The following is a 19,649-nucleotide window of genomic DNA, read 5'->3' on the forward strand; positions in this document are numbered from 1 at the left end:
GGACAGCTGAGGAGGAGCACTCACTGTGTGAGTGACAGGACAGCTGTGGAGGGGCTCTCACTGTGTGAGTGACGGGACATCTGTGGAGGAGCACTCCCTGTGTGAGTGACAGGACAGCTGTGGAGGGGCTCTCCCTGTGTGAGTGACAGGACAGCTGTGGAGGGGCTCTCCCTGGGTGAGTGACAGGACAGCTGTGGAGGGGCTCTCCCTGGGTGAGTGACAGGACAGCTGTGGAGGGGCTCTCCCTGGGTGAGTGACAGGAGAGCTGTGGAGGAGGTCTCCCTGGGGTAGTGACAGGGCAGCTGTGGAGGAGCTCTCCCTGTCTCAGGGACAGGACAGCTGTTGAGGAGCTCTCCCTGTGTGAGTGACAGGACAACTGTGGAGGAGAACTCCCTGTGTGAGTGACAGGACAGCTGTGGAGGGGCTCTCCCTGTGTGAGTGACAGGACAGCTGTGGAGGAGCACTCCCTGTGTGAGTGACAGGACAGCTGTGGAGGGGCTCTCCCTGTGTCAGGGACAGGACAGCTGTGGAGGAGCTCTCCCTGGGTGAGTGACAGGACAGCTGTGGAGGAGAACTCACTGTGTGAGTGACAGGACAGCTGTGGAGGGGCTCCTCCCTGTGTGAGTGACAGGACAGCTGTGGAGGAGCTCTCCCTGTGTGACTGACAGGACAGCTGTGGAGGAGCTCTCCTGTGTGAGTGACAGGACAGCTGTGGAGGAGCACTCCCTGTGTGAGTGACAGGAGAGCTGTGGAGGGGCTCTCCCTGTGTGAGTGACAGGACAGCTGTGGAGGGGCTCTCCCTGGGTGAGTGACAGGACAGCTGTGGAGGGGCTCTCCCTGGGTGAGTACAGGACAGCTGTGGAGGGGCTCCCCCTGTGTCAGGGACAGGACAGCTGTGGAGGAGCTCTCCTTGTGTGAGTAACAGGACAGCTGTGGAGGAGCTCTCCCTGTGTGAGTGACAGGACAGCTGTGGAGGGGCTCTCCCTGTGTGAGTGACAGGACAGCTGTGGAGGGGCTCTCCCTGTGTGAGTGACAGGACAGCTGTGGAGGAGCTCTCCCTGGTGAGTGACAGGACAGCTGTGGAGGGGCTCTCCCTGTGTGAGTGACAGGACAGCTGTGGAGGAGCACTCAATGTGTGAGTGACAGGACAGCTGTGGAGGAGCTCTCCCTGGTGAGTGACAGGACAGCTGTGGAGGAGCTCTCCCTGGTGAGTGACAGGACAGCTGTGGAGGGGCTCTCCCTGTGTCAGAGACAGGACAGCTGTGGAGGAGAACTCCCTGTGTGAGTGACAGGGCAGCTGTGGAGGAGCTCTCCCTGTGTGAGTGACAGGACAGCTGTGGAGGGGCTCTCCCTGTGTGAGTGACAGGACAGCTGTGGAGGAGAACTCCCTGTGTGAGTGACAGGACAGCTGTGGAGGGGCTCTCTCTGTGTGAGTGACAGGACAGCTGTGGAGGGGCTCTCCCTGGGTGAGTGACAGGACAGCTGTGGAGGGGCTCTCCTGTGTGAGTGACAGGACAGCTGTGGAGGGGCTCTCCCTCGGGTAGTGACAGGGCAGCTATGGAGGAGCTCTCCCTGTGTGAGTGACAGGACAGCTGTGGAGGGGCTCTCCCTGTGTGAGTGACAGGACAGCTGTGGAGGAGCTCTCCCTGGGGTAGTGATAGGGCAGCTGTGGAGGGGCTCTCCCTGTGTGAGTGACAGGGCAGCTGTGGAGGAGCTCTCCCTGTGTGAGTGACAGGGCAGCTGTGGAGGAGCTCTCCTGTGTGAGTGACAGGACAGCTGTGGAGGGGCTCTCCCTGTGTTAGTGACAGGACAGCTGTGGAGGGGCTCTCCCTGTGTTAGTGACAGGACAGCTGTGGAGGAGCTCTCCCTGTGTGAGTGACAGGGCAGCTGTGGAGGAGCTCTCCGTGTGTGAGTGACAGGACAGCTGTGGAGGAGCTCTCCCTGTGTGAGTGACAGGACAGCTGTGGAGGGGCTCTCCCTGTGTTAGTGACAGGACAGCTGTGGAGGAGCTCTCCCTGTGTGAGTGACAGGACAGCTGTGGAGGAGCTCTCCCTGGGTGAGTGACAGGACAGCTGTGGAGGAGCACTCCCTGTGTGACTGACAGGACAGCTGTGGAGGGGCTCTCCCCTGTGTGAGTGACAGGACAGCTGTGGAGGAGCTCTCCCTGTGTGAGTGACAGGACAGCTGTGGAGGGGCTCTCCCTGTGTGAGTGACAGGACAGCTGTGGAGGGCTCTCCCTGTGTGTGTGACAGGACAGCTGTGGAGGAGCTCTCCTGGGTGAGTGACAGGACAGCTGTGGAGGAGCTCTCCCTGGGGTAGTGACAGGGCAGCTGTGGAGGGGCACTCCCTGTGTGAGTGACAGGACAGCTGTGGAGGAGCTCTCCCTGGGGTAGTGACAGGACAGCTGTGGAGGAGCTCTCCCTGGGGTAGTGACAGGGCAGCTGTGGAGGGGCTCTCCCTGTTGAGTGACAGGACAGCTGTGGAGGGGCTCTCCCTTGGTGAGTGACAGGACAGCTGTGGAGGGGCTCTCCCTGTGTGAGTGACAGGACAGCTGTGGAGGGGCTCTCCCTGGGTGAGTGACAGGACAGCTGTGGAGGAGCTCTCCCTGTTGAGTGACAGGACAGCTGTGGAGGGGCTCTCCCTTGGTGAGTGACAGGACAGCTGTGGAGGGGCTCTCCCTGTGTGTGTGACAGGACAGCTGTGGAGGGGCTCTCCCTGTGTGAGTGACGGGACAGCTGTGGAGGGGCTCTCCCTGTGTGAGTGACAGGACAGCTGTGGAGGAGCTCTCTCTGTTGAGTGACAGGACAGCTGTGGAGGAGCTCTCCCTGGTGAGTGACAGGACAGCTGTGGAGGGGCTCTCCCTGTGTCAGAGACAGGACAGCTGTGGAGGAGCTCTCCCTGTGTCAGGGACAGGACAGCTGTGGAAGGGCTCTCCCTGGGTGAGTGACAGGACAGCTGTGGAGGAGCACTCCCTCGGTGAGTGACAGGATAGCTGTGGAGGAGCACTCCCTGTGTCAGGGACAGGACAGCTGTGGAGGAGCTCTCCCTGTGTGAGTGACAGGACAGCTGTGGAGGAGAACTCCCTGTGTGAGTGACAGGACAGCTGTGGAGGAGCACTCCCTGGGTGAGTGACAGGACAGCTGTGGAGGAGCACTCCCTGGGTGAGTGACAGGACAGCTGTGGAGGAGCTCTCCCTGTGTGAGTGACAGGACAGCTGTGGAGGAGAACTCCCTGTGTGAGTGACAGGACAGCTGTGGAGGGGCTCTCCCTGTGTGAGTGACAGGACAGCTGTGGAGGAGCTCTCCCTGGGTGAGTGACAGGACAGCTGTGGAGGGGCTCTCCCTGTGTGAGTGACAGGACAGCTGTGGAGGGGCTCTCCCTCGGGTAGTGACAGGGCAGCTGTGGAGGGGCACTCCCTGTGTTAGTGACAGGACAGCTGTGGAGGAGCTCTCCCTGTGTGAGTGACAGGACAGCTGTGGAGGGGCTCTCCCTGTGTGAGTCACAGGACAGCTGTGGAGGGGCTCCCCCTGTGTGAGTGACAGGACAGCTGTGGAGGAGCTGTCCCTGTGTGACTGACAGGACAGCTGTGGAGGCGCTCTCCCTGTGTGAGTCACAGGACAGCTGTGGAGGGGCTCCCCCTGTGTGAGTGACAGGACAGCTGTGGAGGAGCTCTCCCTGTGTTAGTGACAGGACAGCTGTGGAGGAGCTCTCCCTGGTGAGTGACAGGACAGCTGTGGAGGAGCTCTCTCTGTTGAGTGACAGGAGAGCTGTGGAGGAGCTCTCCCTGTGTGTGTGACAGGACAGCTGTGGAGGAGCTCTCCCTGGTGAGTGTCAGGACAGCTGTGGAGGAGCTCTCCCTGGGGTAGTGACAGGGCAGCTGTGGAGGAGCTCTCCCTGTGTGTGTGACAGGACAGCTGTGGAGGGGCTCTCCCTGTGTGAGTGACAGGACAGCTGTGGAGGGGCTCTCCCTGGGGTAGTGACAGGACAGCTGTGGAGGAGCTCTCCCTGTGTGTGTGACAGGGCAGCTGTGGAGGAGCTCTCCCTGGTGAGTGACAGGACAGCTGTGGAGGAGCTCTCCCTGTGTGTGTGACAGGGCAGCTGTGGAGGGGCTCTCCCTGTGTGAGTGACAGGATAGCTGTGGAGGAGCTCTCCCTGGGGTAGTGACAGGACAGCTGTGGAGGAGCTCTCCCTGTGTGTGTGACAGGACAGCTGTGGAGGGGCTCTCCCTGTGTGAGTGACAGGGCAGCTGTGGAGGGGCTCTCCCTGTGTGAGTGACAGGACAGCTGTGGAGGGGCTCTCCCTCTGTGAGTGACAGGACAGCTGTGGAGGGGCACTCCCTGGTGAGTGACAGGACAGCTGTGGAGGGGCTCTCCCTGTGTGAGTGACAGGACAGCTGTGGAGGAGCTCTCCCTGTGTCAGGGACAGGACAGCTGTGGAGGGGCTCTCCCTGTGTGAGTGACAGGACAGCTGTGGAGGGGCTCTCCCTGGTGACTGACAGGACAGCTGTGGAGGAGCTCTCCCTGTGTGAGTGACAGGACAGATGTGGAGGAGCTCTCCCTGTGTGAGTGACAGGGCAGCTGTGGAGGTGCTCTCCCTGTGTGAGTGACAGGACAGCTGTGGAGGAGCTCTCCCTGTGTCAGGGACAGGACAGCTGTGGAGGGGCTCTCCCTGTGTGAGTGACAGGGCAGCTGTGGAGGAGCTCTCCCTGTGAGTGACAGGACAGCTGTGGAGGGGCTCTCCCTGTGTGAGTGACAGGACAGCTGTGGAGGGGCTCTCCCTGTGAGTGACAGGACAGCTGTGGAGGAGCTCTCCCTGTGTGAGTGACAGGACAGCTGTGGAGGGGCTCTCCCTGTGAGTGACAGGACAGCTGTGGAGGAGCTCTCCCTGTGAGTGACAGGACAGCTGTGGAGGAGCTCTCCCTGGGGTAGTGACAGGACAGCTGTGGAGGAGCTCTCCTGTGTGAGTGACAGGACAGCTGTGGAGGAGCTCTCCCTGTGTGAGTGACAGGACAGCTGTGGAGGGGCACTCCCTGTGTGAGTGACAGGACAGCTGTGGAGGGGCTCTCCCTGTGTCAGGGACAGGACAGCTGTGGAGAAGCTCTCCTTGTCTGAGTGACAGGACAGCTGTGGAGGAGGTCTCCCTGTGTGAGTGACAGGACAGCTGTGGAGGGGCTCTCCCTGTGTGAGTGACAGGACAGTTGTGGAGGAGCACTCCCTGTGTGAGTGACAGGACAGCTGTGGAGGGGCACTCCCTGGTGTGTGACAGGACAACTGTGGAGGAGAACTCCCTGTGTGAGTGACAGGGCAGCTGTGGAGGAGCACTCCCTGTGTCAGGGACAAGACATCCTGGAGCAGCCCCTCTTTTGGCCTCTGCTCCCTCTACCTTCTCCCACAGCCTCCTGCAGTGTCTGAGGCCTTCCTGTTCTTCCTGGTGTCTCAGGCCCAGGCTTGGACATCCACTGTGCCCCCTCCTTCTTGATCCTGTCCCTTCTCTTCTTGCCCTAGTGATCACTTTCTCTGCAATCCTGTGTCCAGAAATAAAGTGGCCACCTATGGCCTCACGGAACATTCCATGGATGCTGCCAAGTCCCCTGCTGACCCGTGCCTCAGGAGGGCCTGCAGCTGAACCTTTGGGGGGGCTTTCCCTTTACCATGCCTTGTGAGCTCCTGAGCCTCTGTTTGTCCTCCCCTTGACAAGAGCCCTCATGTCCAGGCTCCAGACTTCAAAGTCTAAGGCCAGCAGCTGGGAAACCACCGGCTAGGTGTTGACGTGGGCCCAGGCTGACCACAGGTCCTGACCAGAGGGTGGGTCTGGTCAATGTGTGAGCCTCCTCTCTCCTCCAGGTCCATCCTCTTCTGTACCCTACACTGGCCTTGGGGATGTCTGTATTCAGATGGTGCCTAAGTCTTGCACTCAGGGCACTCAGGTCGGGCCGGTGTGCATCCTGGCTCTCCCTGTTACAACACTTCTCTCATGAGGGAACCTCAGGCGTCACCCTGTGTCCGGTCCAGCAGGGGACAGCACCAAACAGAAGCACCTCTGTACTGTGCACTTCACACTCAAGCTCTGGCCCAGGAGGCCACTCCTCCGCCTTCTGCTGGGACAGCCAGCCCCCGCCTCAGCCTCCCTGCTGTCTGTCCCCTGCACCTGCCAGGCCCCCTGTCACCCAGTGCTCCTTCTCACCCCTGCCTAGACTTAGAGCAGCCCCTGTAGGTGTGAGCTAGCCAGCCGCCTGCCTCGGCCTGCTGCCAGGTCCACACTTCTTGAACCTGGGCCTCTGTCCTGCATCTGGACGCTGCAGGCCCTTCTCCTCAGCCAGAGCAGCTCTGTCCTGGCTCCTGCTCATGCTTTGGTGGAGGCCGCGAGTCTGCAGCTCGGGGGAAGTACGCGCTCCTGGTGAGGCTGGCCTGCTAGACCATGGGACTGCGAGGTCTTCATGCGCTGGACTGCCCCACGTGGACGTTCACTGCAGTCCCCAGAGCTGAGCGGGCTGGGGACCAGGACGTGCCTGATTCGTGGGCGGCTCCTCTGCTCTGAGACCCAGGCCCTCTTCACTTAGGACACACGCCCTCCCCGCGGAGGACCGACAGCCACGGCCTCACTGGGGACGGCTCCTCTTCCTCTGGTCATGCTTTCCCACTCACAGGTCAGCGGCCCAGGACCTGCCCTGCTGCCCTGCCTTGAGCCTGTCCCACTCCTCGCCCCTGGGAGCTTCCTCCTCGTGTCCCACCAGCCTGCCAGGCGGGGTGTGCTGTATTCAGATGGCGCCTCAGTCTTGCACTCAGGGCCCTCAGGCTGGAGTTGCTGAGCTGGTGCAGGCCAGTGCCTGCAGAGAGCCCGCTGACCTCGGCTCTGGACGGCTGTGATCTGGGTTATTGGACCAGGCCCGTCCTGCAGGCCTGCCAAGGTCTCCTGCTCCATGGCCAGAGGCGATATCTCTCCCTCCTCGTTGGCGTCAGCCTGGGTCCTGGCAGGAGCCACTCTTCAGGCCGGGCCTCCAGCCAGCCTGCAGCTGCCCCTCTGTGGCCAAGTCTCCATCACCCCGCTCCGCCCAGGGGCTGCCTTGGGCCCCCCAGGTCGGCTGTGTCCTCTGCTGTGGGACTTTCCCTCCTGCGCGGCAGGGTGGCCTGGCTGCCCCTGTAACTGCAGCGTGGAACTTCAGGCCACGCGTCTGTCTCGGGTTCCCGGGGCTGAGACCACGGAGAACCACAAAAGGAGCCGCTGAAGCCACCTAGCTGTGCCCAGCTCCGGAGGCAGGAGCCTGTGCTCAGGCACGGCCCTGGAAGGTGGAGGTGGACCTCTGCTGTGCGGCCTCTGGCTTTGCTGAGGACCCACAGTGATGCTCGGCCTCTGAGCCAGGCCCCCTGCCTGCTTCTCCGTCCCAGGGTGCATGGGGAGGCACCGGGAGCTGCATTCTGCCCAACCTGCAGAGACTTGGAGAGTCCCAGGGCTCCGCCTCCCTGCACCTGCCCTGTGGTCTCACCCGGATGGCCCTGTGTCCCCCCTGGAGGGCCCAAGGGAGTGGCTCCCCCACCCCATGCCACAGTGGGGCCAGGAAGTGAGCGTCACCAGCCCATGGCTTCCTTGCACCAGGGCAGTGGCAGGACTCGCCCAGCCCTCAGTGTGCCCGCCCTGAGCTCCTCTCACAGCCCCAGGCAGCAGCCCTGCGATGCCTGCCCCAGGTGTGCCGGGAGCCGGAGGGCAGCCTGCGGCCTCCTCCTCCAGTTCCGCGTGGCTGAGCCGCGGCAGGACCCCCTGACTCCAGGCTCCTCTGGGGGTGCTGGAGAGCAGGGGCGGGAAGCACCCTCAGCCCCAGACGCAGCTGCACTGGGGAAGCAGGCCCAGTTTCTCTCAGGAATCTGGGATGACATCAGTTTATTTATGCAAATTTGAATTCAGACACTTTAATTCAAAAAGTGGACTTTGCCCTCACCAGAGGCCTAACACCAATGTCCCACCCTGGAGGTCTCCCAGTGCAGTTCAGCCTGGTCCCTCCTCTCTGTGCCAGGAGTTGGGGTTGGTTCTCAGGAGAGAATTGCCACAGGGAGACAGGCTGCAGGCGCGGGGGCAGGACATCCTCCGGTGGTCCAAGGCTCCCCAGGGTCAGTGACAGCCGGGCGCTCCAGCATGTCAAGAACAGGAGGGTGTTGGCGCTCTCTCCAGGCACCTTTGCTTGAGTGTGCTTTAAGAAAGACTTGACTTGTCCCCAGTTTGTTCCCACAGAGCCCATGTCCAGGCACCAAGGTGTAGACTGCACAAAAGGAGCCAGGTGCTGGGCTCTGGGTGATGTTCCCTTCCTCTGTCCACCATCCACCCTGGGTGATGCCCACATCCTCTCATGTCCTGTCCACACCTGGCAATGTCCCTGCTCGATGCCCACCGTGGGTGATGCCCATGTCCCCCTGTGTCCACAGTCTGTCCACTTGGCCTGGGTGATCTGAGCTGTGGGCAGGAGCCTAGCAGCTGCCTCTGGGCTCACTTCCCTCTCCAGCGCAACCCTGAGTGACCCTCCCTCCCACTGAGATTTTGCCTCTGCTTGGGGGTTCTTTGGCCACTGGAAGTTCTGCCCCGAGGGCCAGACACTGTTGCATGAGATCAAATGGAGTAGGTGACGCAGGTTTGGATTACAATCGGTTCTCCTGTGGGGCAGCACGACTCCTCAGTGCTCCAGTGGCTTGAAATCACATTTGTCGACTCTATTTTAAAGTCAACTTTTTTTGCACATGGCAAAAATAATTCTTTCACTATGATAACTTCAGCAACGCAGCGGCCAGCTATTTACACCCACCAGTTTCTTTTATGTGTTGCTGACTCTTGCTTGGTGTGGAAAGAACGGTATCCCATCGGGTAATTTGAAACATATTTAAAGCATAGAACTTGCATTTTTTCCTCTTAAGCAAAATGGGGAGTTCCAGCCAATCTTGCTAGTTTTATTTATAGCATTTTATTTCCTGAGAGAAGACAGGAAAAGTGAGTCCCTGCCCTCTCCTCTCCGTCTGGCTCCTCCCCGTCCGTCCCCTGTCTGGAGGCCTTGGTGGACACAAGAGGAGGGTGGCAGCCGCACAGAGGGGCTGGACTTGGACTCAGACAGCAGGTACTGGGAGCAAATGGCGAGATCAGAAGGAGGAACTGTGTCATTCCTTCGAAGGAATGAATTAAACGTGCTTCCTCGCGTGTCTGATTGACAGGGCTACTCGGAAAAGGCAGCATATAAAGGAGGCGCCTGCTGCCCAGAGCAGTGGGAAGCGTCCACCACGGTGCTCTGCGGCCCGGGGTCTCCACTGAGGAAGCCGCGTCCTTCTGGTCCTGCTCGGAAACCCTGAGGTCAGTCAGCACCCCGGCAGGACAGCACACCAGGTAACGCACCTTATTTTGAGTTTTAAGTCACCGCATTGGACTGTGACAGGCAGAAAGGCTCTCGACTCCCGCAGGGGAGAGGACGGGACAGCGGAGGCTGGAGTCTGGGGTGGTGGCTGCCTGGCCCTGCTCTGTGCCCGCGGCTCTGCGGTTTGCACGTGGGTCTTGCCCCAGGAGCTGCAAGTGCTCCTCTTTCCTCTTCCCAGGAGGAAGTTTCTGCTCCGACTCTTGCTGAGGAGGAGGGAGCGCGAGAGAGGAATGGCAGGCAGGGCCTGGAGCGCGAGCAGGGACCACGGTCCCAGACACCCTGGGATAGCGCTGCCGGCTGAGCGGTGCTGGTGCTCCAGGGGACGGGGCTGCAGGGAGGGTGCTGTGGCTTTGAGGGGCTCGGGCACGGGCTGCTCATGGACAGAGTTGGCCGGGTGCAGCTGCTGCCAGGAGTGACAGCCGCCCACAGACGGGGCTGAGCTGACCCTGCGCTTCATGTGTGACCACTCCCGAGGGATCCCAGGAGCATCTCTGCAAAGCTCCTTCTCACTTTGTATGAAGAGGGTGCTCACAGACGCTCCAAGGTCTCCAACATTCACCTGCACTCTGTGGCTGGAAGACATAAGCAGGAGCGTTTGGCACGGGCACCTGGGGGGTGGAGGACACCACGGCAGGCACCCATGGGAAGAGGGTCTGTCCTGCAGGGAGCGGCAGGCTGCTGGCGCTGAGCCCTGCCTGCTGTTTTAGGAACGAGGTGATCTTGTCAAAACAAAGTTGAGTTCACTTTCTTTTTCCTTTTTGGTGCCAGAGCTTGAATTCTGGGGCATCTGACCCTGGAGCCATGTCCCCAGACCTGTCCCGCCGTATTTTACCAGAGGCAGGGCCTCAGGAGTGGCCGGCGCCTCGCTGTTGCTGAGGCTGGCTTTGAGCGTCGGGCTCACTTTCTGAGCCTGCCGTGAGGCGGGGTGCTGTGCAGTCGCTGGGATGGAGCTCTCCTTCACGCAGCCTGTCCTCCTGCAGAACAGGCTTCACAGGGAGGGACAGGGTCGGTGGCTCCTGCCTGTCGAGGGTGGGCGACAGGAAAGAGCCTTCTGACGTGGCACTTAGCACTGCTGATCCCTTAGCGTCTCTGGATGGCTTCGTGAACTGGGTACTGTTCTGAGTACACAGCAAGGGTTTACCCCGGTAACAGTCCCTAAAAACTGTGAAAGGCCCAGATGGGGGCATCTCATTGTTCCTACCACCACCTCGGAGGCGACAGTGGGAAAGAGTCCAGGTGCACAGTGAGCTGGTCCTTCACTGGGCTTTCTGGGCCGGCTAAGAGGTGCTGGACACATGGTCATCTGCTGGAGGGACTTCTCCGAGCAGCCCAGCCAGTCAGATGCTGGCAATGAAGGCAGGCGGTGCAGCCAGCGCCAGAGGAGCGGAGCTGAGGGGCAGAGCTCTGGCCCAGGGTCCCCTGTGATGAGATGGCAGAAACCACAGCAACTGCCCTGCACAGCGCTGTGGGAAGGGGTCCCTGCACGCAGCCCCTGCCTGGGGCCACCTCTCTCCCCCCAGGAAGGTGGCTGGGTCCGGCTCACCAGATGTCTTGGAGAGGGAGACTCCTTGGTCTAGGAGGAGGGAGTTTGGTGTTCTGAATAAGGAGGGGTCAGCGTCCACCTGGAGCAGGCTGGGGGCTGTAGGAAGGACCTGGGTCCAGTGCCCACATCACCCACCTCTGGGATGAGGAGCCCAGACTGAGGGCTCACGGAGGCCCGCGAGGAGTTAACTGTGGAGCTGGGCTTCCGTCCAGGTCTCCTGACTTGTGATCCAGCCCCGCTGCACCCTGCCAACTTAGAACCCTCAAGAATGGAAAAACAGGCTGCAGGAAAGTAGGAAAGTAGCCGAGACCTGCTCCCAGGACCCTCCCGTCAGGAACCGTGTTCCCTGGGAAGGCTGCGCCCAGGGCCAGTGAGCTGAGGTGGGACAAGGCCTGCACAGACTGTGCACCAGGCTGGGTGTTTGGTGACTTCCACCGTCAGAATCTGAGTCTTGGTGACAGTTCTCCCCAGCAGAACCACTCAGCACCAGCAACCAGACACTGTCCACTTCCCCTCTGCAGGGCAGGGCAGTTATGGCCATTTTGCCCCCGGGGGTCAGATAACGGGAATATTCAGAACGCCACCAGGGTGCTGGTCCAGCATGCCCGCCCACTAACGTCCGCCCAGGGGGAGGAGTCTACCGGAACAGCGTCCTGTGCCTCGGTGGGCTGTGCGGACCCTCCGCGGGCTGCGGGGACCCCCTCTGAGTCTACGTGCAGCTGTGGCCAAGGTACAGGAGCACACCCTCCGGCGACACGCGCCGCTGTGCCCCTCTCTGACCAGGGCTGCTTTTCTCCTAGGAGCTGCAGCAGGACGCAGGATGCTCTGGGGGATGGCCCTGCTGGCCCTGTGGGCGTGGCCCAGCGCGCTCGGTGAGTGGACCCAACCGCGTGGCTCGCGAGGCGTGGCCCCGCCACGGCGCAGATCCCGAAGTGGCTGCGTTTGGCTTTGCAAATGAAAGCTTTACTTGCCTTTGAGTCCCTACAACACGGAAGGGTTTATTTTTGGAAAACTTGGGTATTAGATAAAATGCCACCCAGCGGGGCTGCGGGGTTTGGCAGTGCTCAGCTCTGCTGGTTTTGCACACGCCGTCTGCTCAGCAGTGCAGAGGGCTGGTGTTTTGTGTCTTCTTCCCACTTCCTTTCTGCCTAGGATGTTATCTTAACTATTTTACCACGTGTTTGTTTTTTCACAACGTGATTGTTAATGATTGCATAGTATTCCATCAGAGAAGCCCTAATGCTTTGAGATCAATTCCCCTTTAGATGTTATTTTATTCGTTGTGAATGAATTTTCACTAGCATTTGTGATCATATCCTTTGCATAAGTTACAAAAATAAATTGCTCTTTTAATTGCAATATTCAAAGGTTTTAATCGACTTAATTCCTACCAAGAGCCATACTGACCGTGGTCATATCCAGCACGTGTTATAGTGCTTCAATGTGCCAAGATAGAGGGTCATACTATTTAAAGCTTTTAAAGCATTTTATTCGGTGCATGATTCTGAGTTATTCACACTGCTGTCCTTTGGGGACTGTGCTGAGTTTCCTTTGTCGTACTTGGACGGTGACTTGGAACCACTCACCACAGCCAGAGGCCCGACAGGTCTGGGTCCTCAGCACAGTGTGGGAGGATGCAGTTTACAACCCTGGGAGTGGCCAGCGAGTCCAAGGAGGAGGGTCCCACCCGGGACACCGCATGCCTGTGTCCCCTTTGCTCCGTCCCCAAGCCTGGCTTTGCACTGGGGTCCCCCCCGGGCACTGGGGCTTGGAGGAGGCCTCCCTGTGCCTCCCACCTGGGGAGGTCAACAGGAGGGGGAGGCTCCCAGCCCTGCCTGGACAAGGTGGGGTCGCCTGCCAGAGTTGAGGGAGCCCCGCTGTGGGTGTGCTGCCGAATGGGATGGCCCTGGTGGCCAATGCCCACCCGCAGCACCACGCTGTTCCAGCCAAGGACAAAGCTAACCCACAGCTGTCGGGGCACTGGGGACCGCAGCCTGGGTGGTGGCCTTCCTCGGAGGAGCCCCGAGCTCTCGTGCCAAGGGGGCGCAGCAGACCCCCAGTGAGCTGGCCTCGCCGCCCTGCTTTGCCATCCCAACCCGGGGTGCCCACCTGGTGTTGGTGACCCCTGCTCTGCCTCCCGTGGCAGCTGGCGACCCAGACGAGGAGGACACCTCCTTCGACCTCTTCAGCGTCAGCAACATCAACCGGAAGACGATCGGTGCCAAGCAGTTCCGCGGGCCTGACCCCGGGGTGCCCGCCTACCGGTTCGTCCGCTTTGATTACATCCCCCCGGTGAACAGCGAGGACCTGAGCAGGATCCTCAGGACCATGCGGCGCAAGGAGGGCTTCTTCCTCACGGCCCAGCTGAAGCAGGACCGCAAGTCCCGCGGCACGCTGCTGGCCCTGGAGGGCCCTGGCGCCTCGCAGCGGCAATTCGAGATCGTCTCCAATGGCCCGGCGGACACCCTGGACCTCACCTACTGGACCGAGGGCACCCCGCACCCTGTCTCCCTGGAGGACGTGGGCCTGGCCGACTCGCAGTGGAAGAACATCACCGTGCAGGTGGCCGGCGAGACCTACAGCCTGTACGTGGGCTGCGACCTCATCGACAGCTTCAGCCTCGATGAGCCCTTCTACGAGCAGCTGAGCGCCGAGAGAAGCCGGATGTACGTGGCCAAAGGCGCCACCCGCGAGAGCCACTTCAGGGTGCGTATGTAGGGCTGCGTCCACTGGGACCCAGAAATGGGCCCTTCCTCACACACCTGCCCCGTCAAGCAGGGCAGTCTCTCCAGAACACGCCGGCTCCCATGGCTGACAGGTCTGGGTCCTCAGCACAGTGTGGGAGGATGCATTTCTACAACCCTGGGAGTGGCCAGCGAGTCATACCTGTGTGCACACACACGCACACACACATGTGCACATGCACACACACAGACACACATGCACATACATGTACACACATGTACACACACAAGTGAACACACACGTACACAGTACACACGTGTGCATGTGCAAAGCCACACACGTGAATAGCACACACGTGCAAGCACACATGCACATATACACATGTACACACCTACATGCATGCACACATGTACACACATTACATATACACACATGAACACACACATGTACACACAGGAATGCACACAGAAACACAGATTCACATGCTCATACACACATGCACACACACATACACACACGTACACACAGAAACAGATTCACACACATGTACTATCATGAATGTGTACCACACTCACACTTGCACTCACAATTGCCATGTGTGAGCTACACATGTGTGCACACACATGCCCCAAACACGTGCTCAACGTGCACATGCACCACCTAACGTGGACATGAGCACCGTGAACAAACTCACATGGTGCACTCCAGACACAGCCCACACCTTCCTGAGCCACAGAGCAGAGCCTGTGGCCACAGGGGCTTCTCGCCAGTGGTCAGCGGTCGAGACAGGCTGCTTGGAGACCTGGGAACTGGCCACCCTTGCTCCTGGCAACCCCACCTTCGTTGCTCGAGCCTGAAGCCAAAGCCCACATGCACCTTAGCCGTGAGAGGGTGTGAGAACTCTCCACCTGCTGTCCTCCCAAGGGGACTGCTGCTCCCCGAGAGGACAGGCCCTGCCCCCGCAGCTGTGGGCTCAGACAGGGCTGGCTAAGTCACGAGCCTCGGAGCCCGCAGCAGGATGTCCGCACAGAGGGTCCCACGTAGGCGCACCCGCAATGCGTGCCCAGGCAGTGGAGGGCACGTCAGACGGGCAGTTCTGGTCTCCTTGGGCAGTGTGGGGGTGGAGCCTCTCCTGAGGCTGGGCAGCCCTGAGCTGCAGCTCCCAGGGTCCCTGATCGGGAGGGGACACTGGGCGCTGCGCTGTGTGTGGTGCTGGCCGTGGGTGGGTGTGAGTGCTTTCCACGGGTGAAGTCTTCATCCTGCCCTGGGTCTGTCTGGTCCCGACCGACCTGTAAGTGGAGGAACACCTGCGCGTTGCTCTCTCCGGGGTGAGCGCGTATTCTTGGACACACGTGTGGGTGAGAACTTGGCCATTTGAGTAGCAGATGCACGGCTTGCTACTGATGAACCCCACCTGCCCGCAGGACACCCTGGCCGTCACTGGTGGCTGACCAGGCGCACCTCAGGGGGGCTCCCATCCTGGGGTGAGGGCTCCCACAGGCCAGAGCTGGGTCCCTGCCTGGGCAGGGGACACTGCCACGCCCGGGCCCTGGTGAGGACTCTGCCAGGAGTTCGCCTGGAGTCCACCTGAGCCGGCTGAGGGTCGCTCTGCCCAGACCCTCCTGCTCCCCGCAGGCCTTTCCTCTCCTGGCTCTAGTTCCCGGGCTCCACTCCCACGTCTTGTGCTGTGTCTAGAAACCTGTTCCACACAGCAGGCCCAGGACCTGCTAGGGCAGCAGACGCCCTGCTGGCTGGCCTCACGGCGGGCGAGGTGTCCTCCCTTCACTCCTTTCCAGCCAGGGTCTCAGGCTTGGCTCACCTGCCCCACGGTGTACTTCCACAGGGTCTGCTGCAGAACATGCACCTGGTGTTCGAGAACTCCGTGGAGGACCTCCTGAGCCAGAAGGGCTGCCCGGGAGCCCAGGGAGGTGGGTACACAGCACACGCCTGGCGCCTCCTGGGGAGGGCTGCCCGGGAGCCCGGGGAGGTGGGTACACAGCACACGCCTGGCGCTTCCTCGCGCACACCAGGGGGCACTTCAGCAGCGCCTGGGGCCTGTGGTCCCTGAGACAAGCTGGCTCTGAACGTGAGAGGTATCAAGGATTGTTTTGAATAGTCTATTTATTTTTAGAGCCGTTTTAACTAGCTGTACATAACGTAGGATGTACTCTGATACATCGTACATAAGGGGTACAGTTTCTCATTCTTCTGTGGGCATGATGCAGAATCCCACAGGTCCTGCAGTCACACATGCGCAGGGAATAACGTCCGATTTATTCTGATATCCTTCCTGCCCCCCTCTCTCCCCTCCCTTCACTCCTTTCTACCTAATTGAAAGTACCTCTGTTTTCCCCTTGCCACCCCTTTATTATGTATTAGCATCTACATATCAGAGAAAACATTTGGCTTTGGTTTTTTGGGATTGGCTTGTTTTGCTTAGCATGATATTCTCCAGCTCCATCCATTTACCAGCAAATGCCATAATTTCATTCTCCTTTAAGGCTGAGTAATATTCCATCGTGGTGTGTCTGTGTGTGTGTCTGTGTGTGTGTGTATATATATCACATTTTGTTTATCCGTCATCTGTTGAAGGACACCTAGGTTGCTTCTATAGTTTAGTAGTGTGAGTTGAGCTGCTATAAATGTCAACGTGGCTGCATTACTATAATATGATGATTTTAAGACCTTGGATATAAACCAACAAATCCCCTTTACAAGCTAGAAGTTAGATGGCCCACACTTTGATCCAGTGTTGAAGGGAGGCAGCTTTTCAAACCAGTCAGTGACCACCGCTGCCCAGGGGATTCACAGGCCATGGGACAGGTCGCAGTTTCCCTACGGTCCCCACGGCTGTCCACTCAGGCTCTGAGGCAGGCTACTCTGCCGTTGACGGACGTTCTCATCTGCTAACTCACATCTCCAGTGGCATTTCCCCCTGCTGTGCCAGCAGCCTCTTGAGCATTTTACTGGTGGAGGTCCTGGGCCAGGGTCTGCTGAGCAGCACCTCAGGATCCTCAGAATGACCCTCTGTGCTGGGTGGAGCCCGCGGCCCCCTCTGGCCTGGCGGTCCTCCTCCACCCAGCCGCTGCCCACTGTCTGACAGAGAAGAGGAGGCCCGAGGCAGGCCTCAGTTTCCATACCAAGAGTCGCGTGAGCCTCCGCAGCGGGCTGGCTTTCCTGGGCTGCCTGGGTGGAAACCGGGCTCTGCGGCCCGCACTCGGCTTCAGAGCAGGCCGGGGCGGCTGGCGGTTCCGAGCACTGAGCCCTTGGCAGGTCCCGAGAGCTGAGCAGGCACCTTTCAGGATGCTCCTGGGCCTCCTGTGGGTCCAGGATGCTGGCTGAGGCCACAGTGGTCACTCTGCTGGCCACTTGACGGCCGGGGCAGGGAGAGGATGCGAAGAGACTAGCACACACGGCGCTGTCTTCCTAAGGACAGAGTGCGCTCGGGGCTCTGCGTCGCGGCTCCTGCACACAGTGCAGTGTGGCCCAGCTCGGGCTGGAGCTCCCGAGGCGGCCCACGGCCATGAACAGCCCCCACAGATCAGGACCCCCGCCCACGTGAGCCCACCGCTCAGACCAGGCGAGCGCAGCTGGCAGTCCAGGCCTGTGATCCCTGGCACTACCAGAGCCACACATCACCCTGCTGGACCTTCCCAGCCCTTCTTAAAAGATGACTCCACACAGCCCGCCAGGTCCGTCATGAGGTGGCCTGGTCCGTGGTCCACTGGACTCCCTGCCCAAGGCCAGGGCTCCCTTCCAGCCTGGCCCCACAGTGGCAGCCGGCTCATGGGTGGAGCTGCGGGGACGAGGGCCTCTGTGCCGGCCCGGCCTCGAGATCCCACCACAGAGACCCTGACGCGCGGGGGACCTGCTAGGCAGGATGGGCAGCAGGAACCAGGCGGCCTCGGGCCAGCCGTGAGGAGGGAAACGCACGCTGGGCCTCCCGTGAGCCAGCGCTCCTGTGCCCACAGGGTCCCCAACACGGCATGGCCACCTCCCTGGGTGTCTTGCATCACCTGCCACCTGTCCTCTGTCATCTGTCACCTGTCATCTACCCATCATGTCACCTGTCCCATTTCCATCATGTCACTGTCATCTATCATCTGTCACCTGTCATCTATCCATCATCTGTCACCTGTCATCTATCCATCATCTATCACCTGTCATCTATTTGTCATCTGTCATCTATTATCTGTCAGTTATTCATCACCTGTCATCTGTCATCTGTCATCTACTCATCATCTGTCACCTGTCACCTGTCATCTATCCATCATCTGTCATCTATCCATCATCTGAGTATCATTTATCACCTGTCATCTCTTATCTAACATCTGTCATCTGTCACCTGTCAATCATCTGTGATTGATCACCTGTCATCTACTCATCTATACCATCCACCACCTATTGTCCGTGGGTCATGTATCACCCATCATCTGTCCTCTGTCACCTACCATCTACCATCTGTCAGTCCTCTGTGATCTATCATCTGTCACCCATCATCCATGGACCATGCAGTGCCCACCACCTGTGTGTCACCGTCCCCCTGGTCCGTTGGTTAGTTGTCCAGGCACTCACCTGTGCACGGCTGGAGGAAGCTGTAGGCGAGGGCCGAGGCACTCAGCCCGACGTGGACTGCAGCCCTGGCTCACAGCTGAGCAAGGAGGCTCATGTGGGTGCGGCAGAAGCACCTCCTACTCACGCAGCTCAGAAATGGAAGGTCTGAAAGGAGACGGCCCTTTACGTGCCTACAGTCACCCGCCAGGGAGCTGGGCCCCTCCGGGACGGTTCTGGTTCTGGGCTCGCCCCAGGTCACTGTGTAAGCTGAGGATCCTGCCCACGTGGGCCCATGGCCAGGGCTCTGGGGGCCTGCGTGGTTTCCAGGGCCGTGAGAGACCTGAGGACAGACAGAGGCAGAGGAGCCCAGTGTTCCAGGACCCTGGGACAGGGTGTTAGGTGCAGAGGGACCCTCAGTGTGCCTGAGTGTGTGGCTGAACAGAGGATGGGTGGGGCAAAGAGAAGGCGTGACCAGAGCTCCCGGCTGCTCCCCGACCCCGTCTGCGGAGGGCCCAGGGCAGCGCACCCCCTCACAGGCCCCGGCCTCGGGTCTGGCTGTACTTTCGGCATTTTTCTGCTCCTGAACTGGACTCCTGTTCTGCCAGGACTTGTCCTTGGTGGCACTGGGACTGAGCCCGGGAGCACTCCTCACTGAGCCACGCTGGCAGCACATTTTAGTTTCCATCTTGAGACAGGGTCTTGCTTGGCTGCTGAGGTGACCTGGCATTGGGAGCCTCCTGCCTCAGCCTCCCTGTGGCTGGGATCACAGGTGTGGCCTTGGCCCTCTGCTCGTGGACTGTACATGCTGAGCACCCTGCTGTAAGGGAGGCTGCCCACCTCCCCAGCACAGGCCACTCCCGCCTGGCTGTGGGCACCGGCACACAGCACCAGAGGCCAGGCTCTCACTGCCCTGGTGTGTGTTCTGCAGCTGAGATCAACGCCATCAGCGAGCACACGGAGACGCTGCACCTGGGCCCTCACGTCACCACGGAGTTCGTGGGCCAGGGAGTGGCGAAGAGGCCGGAGGTGTGCGAGCACTCCTGCGAGGAGCTGGGCCACATGATCAACGAGCTCTCGGGGCTGCACGTCCTGGTGAACCAGCTCAGCGAGAACCTGAGGAGAGTGGTGGGTGCCCAGGCAGGAGAGGGCCACACCGCCCTGCAGCCAGCTGCCTCTGGGAGTGTGCATGCTGGCTCCCGGACGGACGCTGGGCCTGGGGCTTCAGGGGAGGGAGACGCAGGGGTCCTCTTGATATGCACATTCTCCAAAACACGCCCTTATCTGGGCAAGTTCTCCTCCCCACAGACAGAAACATGCCTGTGCAGAGGGGGAGGCAGAGGTGTGAGCAGCAGCCAGACGGACAGACGGGGGCCATGGGCTGCTCTGGGGCACCTTTAGCTACGTGAAGCAGAGAGCAAGAGCCATGGTGCCTCAAAGCTCAGGAGCTGGCCGTGGCAAGGCGGAGCGGGCCATGCTGCCCGT

The 19,649-nt window shown here is 60.3% G+C and overlaps 1 protein-coding gene across 2 annotated transcripts in view; it reads left to right on the forward strand.

Annotated features, from left to right (window-relative positions):
- The first annotated feature begins 8,987 nt into the window (after positions 1 to 8,987).
- Positions 8,988 to 19,649, forward strand: part of Thbs2 (thrombospondin 2) — a 32,800-nt gene continuing 22,138 nt past the window's right edge. For both annotated transcript variants that reach the window (XM_078018676.1, XM_021723976.3), the window contains exons 1-6: positions 8,988 to 9,094; positions 9,189 to 9,357; positions 11,729 to 11,800; positions 13,075 to 13,634; positions 15,457 to 15,541; positions 19,096 to 19,292. In XM_078018676.1, coding sequence (XP_077874802.1) covers positions 11,749 to 11,800; positions 13,075 to 13,634; positions 15,457 to 15,541; positions 19,096 to 19,292 — 894 coding nt within the window. In that variant the 5' untranslated portion in view covers positions 8,988 to 9,094; positions 9,189 to 9,357; positions 11,729 to 11,748. The remainder of the gene's footprint in view (positions 9,095 to 9,188; positions 9,358 to 11,728; positions 11,801 to 13,074; positions 13,635 to 15,456; positions 15,542 to 19,095; positions 19,293 to 19,649) is intronic.

This window comes from Ictidomys tridecemlineatus, chromosome 8 (assembly GCF_052094955.1).
Source record: "Ictidomys tridecemlineatus isolate mIctTri1 chromosome 8, mIctTri1.hap1, whole genome shotgun sequence".
NCBI lineage: Eukaryota > Metazoa > Chordata > Mammalia > Rodentia > Sciuridae > Ictidomys > Ictidomys tridecemlineatus.